Genomic DNA, 6111 nt, shown 5'->3' with positions numbered 1-6111 from the left:
AGCAAAGTGGAACCGAGGAGCAGAGAGCGGCAGGAGGGTTTTCTTTCTGCTGAGAGGTAACACAAAAAAGGGGGAGCCTGCGATCCGTGGGGCGGGGGGGGGGGGGTTGTGGGAGCATCTCCTGCCCCAAACCTTGTGCTGGGAGCTGGGAGCTGTTTGGCCTCCTGCCTTCCGAGCGCCCAGCCTCTCCTGCCCCAAATTCTGCTGACCTCGCTCTGCTGGTTTCCTCTTTTTTAGGGGGGGGAGGGCATTAAAAAACCAGAAAACCAAACAAAATCCACCAGAACATCTGCCAACGAGGAGGGGCTGTTAAATATTGTAACCACCGACAAGGCTGGAGGAAGTTTCACAGTTTTGTTATGCTCTATTTTATTACTATCATATTTACAGATTTTTTTTTTTTCCTTTTTTTTTTTTCCTCTCTCTTTTTCCTTTCTCTCTCTCTTTCTCCTCTCCCCCTCTTTTCCTTGAATCGCGATTAATTTTCATCGAATTTCAATTCTGGAGTGTGAGCAGGAACCACTTCACTACATTCAGTCCAATCCCCGTCCGCTTGAGATAAAAAGACTCCGAATTCTTGGCGTATCGATCTGCCGCGGGGCAGCGGCTCCTCCTTCCTTCCCCCCCCCACGGAGGCGGTGGGGCTCAGCGGCGGCGCGGCTTCAGGCCGTGGCGGGGGGCGGCCCCTTCCTCTGCAGGAAGAACTGATGGATGTCCTCGCTGTCCCTCTTCAGCCAGGCGGCGTTCAGCAGGATGTTCTCGCAGCACTGCTGCACGGTGCGCTCCGCCGACGGCGCCGGGTGGCTCTCGAAGAAAGCCTGCACACAAAGCACAGCGCCGTGCCCTCAGCAGGGGGCTGGAAGCCTCCCCCCCCCGAGCTCCTGGGTTTCTATGGGAAGGAGCGGGGTTTCTCCGGCTCTGTTTCCATCGCTGTCCCGTCCTCGCCCTCGGGGCAGCAAACCCAGCGTGCATTTCTGGGTGCTCACAAAAAGGCTTTAAGGGCCGTTTTGGCAAAGCAAAGCGCTGCTCCACGTATCGTTGTCTCTGAGCACCGCTGCCCGCTGCACTGCGAGCTCTGGGCGCTGCACCACCTCTCGCCTTCATCCCTGCAGCACCTCTCTATCACAGAACGGGTTGACAAAGGACCGCCACCATCACCTGGTTTCAAACCTTCCCCCCCTGCTACGTGCAGGGGCACCGAGCAGCAGAGCAGGCTGCACAGAGCCACAGCCAGCCTGGATCGCCTGCCCACAGCTCCAGCTGAATGCGCTGCTGTGGGGTGGGCCGTGCTGCCCTGCAGGGAGCCATCCTCCCCTTCCCACCATCCTCATCCTCACCCCAACACACGCTGACCAAAGGCACAGGGAAGCCATCACGGAAACGAGTCGCAGCTCTGCTGTTTGTTGGACAAGGTGACAGCATGAGAATTCTCTGCATCATCACTGCTGCTCCCGAACCTCAGGGGAAGGGATTGCTGAGCGCTGCCAACACGGGGCTCGACGGCTCTTCCGACCATGAATTCCTTCTCAGGGTTTGGTTAATGGCAAAGCCACAACCGAGGGCCACGTTTTTGTGTTTCTTTTACTGAGGAGCCCTCATAAAACTGCAGGAAGGGGGCAAAGAAAGCCTGCAGGCTCCCCAGGGCTCAGTGCTCACACACCATGGGGATTCCAGAGCCAGCAGCTCCCAGCAGAGCCATGCAGACACTCATCTGTGCCTTGCTCTCATTGCAACTGAAGGCACAAACCTGGACCCGCAGCACGGAATCCAGCTCATTTCTACCATGTGAGTAGTAATGAGCAAAGCTAATGAAATGGGGATCGTTAAGAGCTGCGTAATGAACTAATTTATGATGTTTCAGTCGAATAACTCAAAGCAGCACAACTGAGGAACTGCACAACAGTCCCACACCTCAGAGGCACGGTCCCCAAACCGTGGCTCCCCCCAGCTCAGAGCAGCCCGTGCCCATCACAAATTAAATCGATTACCTCCACAAATCACTTTTCTTACCTTGACTTCCGCCGCCATTTTATCGTTTGCAAACCCATCCACTGTCAGCTGCAGGGAAAAACAAGCAGAAAACCAAAGGTAAGCAGTCAGCATTTCAGACATAACCCAGTCTGGGCCCTGCATGCTAACAGAGCTGTGCTCCACGCACCTTTATTAGTCTGGATATCAAGAATCCACCCTGGTATCGATTATAAAGCTCCTCCCAGTTGTCTCGTACAAACTTCCAAGCAGCTTTCCTCCCCTGCTTGCTGCCTCCAGCCACTCCTCCGATGACAGACACGGTGTCCTGGGGACGTACCTCTTCCTGGGGACGAACACACCGACAAACATTGCTAACAGACACCGAGGGCACGAATGAAGGCAGGAATCAGCTTTGACAAAGCTGCATTACCCCATAGTAACAGCCTGGCAGGTATGGGAGCAGTGACCTTACATAGGGACGTGTATTTCTGCTGTTACAAAGCCCAGTGCCTCACGCAGGGCTCTCACACAGCGCTGGTGTTCTGAGGGCTGCATGCACAGCAGTGAGGGGTGGGAGGCCGCCGGTCCCCCCCTGCCCTGCACCCTTCCCAAATCCACCCCCTGTGCTCCATTTCCAGGTTGCTCTGGCAGCTCCCAGCCTCCACCAGCAGCACCCCAGCTCCACTGTTGCCAGCCTCCACCGGCAGCTTTTCCAATAACTTACTGAAAGTGCAAAGGTGAGAACTTTTTGAATCAGCTCAGGCTGGGAGATGGCCCCGAGGACGCGCTCGATTCGGTTCTTCTCCTCCTGCATGTCTGCTTGCTTGTGAAGCTTGAAAGGCAGAGCAAAGAGCGTTAGCACAGATGTGAAGCGGCCTCCTCTCATCACCTGGTGCTGCTCACCTTGCTGGATAGGCTGCTAGCTTTGTCTTTAAGCACAATATGTGACAAACTGAACCCGTTTGTGAGTAACACAGCCGTTATCTACACGAGGGGCCTCGCTCCACACGAGCACAAAGCACCATCAGCAACAAGCTGATCACCACTGTTTATCTAAGGCCAAGTAGAACCGTGCCTCTGAGCAACGGGAAATGATCCTAAAATGAGAGAGGCAGCAATCCACTAGGTGGCAATTTCACACCGCTCGAGGACCAAGGAGCGCAATTAAGGCTGAATCATCGTCTGTTCACCACCCCAGCAGCACCCAAACTCCACCTCAGTCCACACAGCCGCAGGGTGGGACGTTTTTCCCTTCGCTGCACAAGCTGGTTGTGCACAGGAAGGGGCCCTGCACTCACCTTGAGCATGGTGTCTAAAGTAGTGCTGTCTCCATGCTTCAAAATAGTGACGTAGACCTGGGAGAGAAGCACAAAGACAGCCTTCACACATCGCACCTGGGGAATGCAAAGCTCACCGTGGGGAAAGGGGCTGTGCAACAAACAGCTGTGATGTGTTGGGGCTGCATTTCAAACGGGTGAGCAGAGCTGGAAGGTGGCTGCACTGCCCCCTTTTGTTTCAGCACTGAATTCCAGGACGATTTTGCCAACCCCTCTTCCTTAATTTCAGCTTCAGCAAAACAAGAGAGCAAGAAACCTTTGCAGCACGCGCTGACAGCGGACGCTTCAGGCACACAAAACCCACATCCAGACCCTAAAACCAACACCATCCAGAGACCAGAGGCGTTCCTGTGCCACTGCAGCTGGGAACCAAACCCCCTGATAACCTACAGGACTCCTCAGGTCAGCTGACAGGATGTTTTTTCCTTCCACGTGGTCTTTAAACCGACGTCGGGCTTCTTCCAAGGTAGCCTTGTGCCCGGCTTTGCCAAGTTTGCCCAGCACCAGACCTCTCAGAAGGGCATCTAGATGACCTGGTCAGTAGGAGAGAACAGTTATTTGGAGACAACTGAATGAAGAAATGTCATTCTTTGATTCTTCCACCTCCACTGATAAGCTACCAAATAATCCTTCTGCAAATGAGGGGCTACGTAAAGAAACCAGGACTTTCCAGCTCTCCTCAGTGCCACTGGAGGAATATTTTAGCTTTTAAACAGCAAGAGGATAAAATCCCAGAGCAAACACAGCACGCTCTGCCTGCGGTCTGGTAATCACAACCAACCTGCTGGATCTGCACTGGGACCATCTGTGGCCTCCCATCCTGACAGCCTAAGAAGTTTGGTGCACTCTGATAGATGCAAAGCAACAGCAGAGGTTCTTAAACCAACCACTGACTGCACTGGGAAATGTTCACCATTTTAACGTGCACTTGAGAGAAGGGAGTTGTTTGGAGGCTTTGTGTTTGGCTTTTTAAACATAAAAACACCCCCAAGTGCCTTCCTCAGCCCTTCCTCTTCCTCCCTTCTCTGCCGTTTCCCAACATTTTGATGGCTTGTTTGTTTCAAAACCCAACGGTGAGTTCTCTTACCCTCTCCAGGTTTGGGGTCCCATCCCAGTCTCTCCCCTATCGGTGAAAAGACATCTTTCACAAACACCTGGATTTCCTCATAGAAGTCTGTGTGGGACAAGAGAGTTGAGAGAATCTCCAGGTTACAGCTGAGGTCGCTCCACACCGTGTAATTGGGCTCATTCACAAACGCTTCCATCACTTTCAGAACCTCTACAGTGCTGATGATTCCAGCTCGGGCCTGGGAGAGGAAAAAGACACGGATTAGTTTTCCTTCCATGCAGATTTAAGGCATTCAGCTGCTCCCTGCCTCATAACTGAGGCCCTGCTGAGCTCTGAGGGCACGCAGTGCTTTGCACACACAGGTGACAACGTCACCAGGAGGTGGTGACACCATGGGGAGTGCATTCTGCAAACAGGAAACACAACGAGCTTAAATGACCTCAAAGCAGAGCTGGCAAGAGATGATAAACCTGAGTGCTTCTCAGCCAGATATTACACCCCCCAACAGCTTATTTTTACCTAAAATTGTAATGATTGTGAGGTTTAAGTTTTGCTCCTCGTTAAATTGGCAGCACAAAGCTGCAGGGACCATCTTTGCTTCCTGCTTCTCATAGAGGTGCAAGCAGCCTTCCTGCCTGTGCCAGGGCAAATCTAAGCTGCCTCCCAGCACCGTGAAGGTGCTCAGTGCAGGTGATAAATCTCCAATTTGCTTCACCTGGGAGCAGACTGGTAAATCATGGCAAAGAAAAGGGGGTGGGAAATCGATTTCTGCTATTTAAGCTGTGATGAAGTATTAATTAAATGGAAACAGGCACAGAAATGAAGGAGCGTAACACAGATCCTGTGTGTGTTGTTATTATCTGTGCCATTGGTCCTGCAATACGTGGGAAGGGACCCAGGCCACGCATTCAAACCCCCTTGACTGAGCCATGACAACTCAAACCCACGCTGCTCCAACCTCCCATGCTTTTGCTAACCAAAAAGAAAGCACAATCTGAAGCACAGAGCACAGCAATGCATTGCTCAGAGCTGACACTGCCTGCTTTTGAGGCAGTCCCTTGCTCTGGAGCACCAGGAACCCCCCAGCAGCCACTTCTGCCAGGGGAGGAAGACTTGACAAACCCTACTGGCTGGTAAAGTCTTGGGTAAAGTCTTTGAGGGGATCATTAGAACATCCCTGCTTTTACCAACTAAAAGAAAGTTCCCAAAAGTCTGAACTTGTTGAGTGAGTTCACAGTGAAACACATGCAGTAAGGGTGCTTTGCCTCCAAAAAACAGAGACTGACTCTTCAAACACCCATTTGTGTCACTGGACAGAACAGCACTTACTTACCAGAGAGAAAAGATCGTTCTGCAGGCCGAGCCTGTCCACGGGGGGTAGGGAGAGGTCTTTGATGGCTGGTATTAAACTCTCCAGCATCTCAGGGCTGTACTGCGTGCGGTAGAAGCCTACTGTGCCAAGGTTCAGCTGAAATGCACCGAAGAGCAAGCGATGAAAAGCCAGGAAAAGAGAGGAAAAAAAAGCAGATTTTGTAGTTTATTTTAAATCAGGAGCGCTCAGTAAGAGGGGTGGTAGATGGGAGAGCTGAGGAAACAGGATGGGAGCAAGGAGGAAAGAGAAACCTCCACTCCTAAGCAGGGTAAGGGTGAGGAAGAAGAACACACAGTGCAGAAGACACAACACAGCTACAAGCCTCACTCCTGTAACCTCACTTCAGCTTCGTCAACACGACT

The 6111-nt window shown here is 52.3% G+C and overlaps 1 protein-coding gene across 1 annotated transcript in view; it reads right to left on the bottom strand.

Annotated features, from left to right (window-relative positions):
- Positions 1-215: 215 nt before the first annotated feature.
- NPEPPS (aminopeptidase puromycin sensitive) overlaps positions 216-6111 on the bottom strand; it is a gene marked incomplete at its 5' end in the record, with an annotated part of 29111 nt that continues 23215 nt past the window's right edge. The window contains 8 exons of the mRNA XM_079547075.1: positions 216-818; positions 2011-2058; positions 2159-2314; positions 2696-2803; positions 3270-3326; positions 3699-3841; positions 4396-4615; positions 5711-5845. Of these exons, the coding sequence (XP_079403201.1) occupies positions 663-818; positions 2011-2058; positions 2159-2314; positions 2696-2803; positions 3270-3326; positions 3699-3841; positions 4396-4615; positions 5711-5845 (1023 nt within the window). The 3' untranslated portion in view covers positions 216-662. The remainder of the gene's footprint in view (positions 819-2010; positions 2059-2158; positions 2315-2695; positions 2804-3269; positions 3327-3698; positions 3842-4395; positions 4616-5710; positions 5846-6111) is intronic.

This window comes from Tetrao urogallus (assembly GCF_951394365.1).
Source record: "Tetrao urogallus genome assembly, chromosome: 26".
NCBI lineage: Eukaryota > Metazoa > Chordata > Aves > Galliformes > Phasianidae > Tetrao > Tetrao urogallus.
The sequence above is the reverse complement of the archived record's forward strand: the minus strand, read 5'-3'. Positions and strand labels throughout refer to the sequence as shown.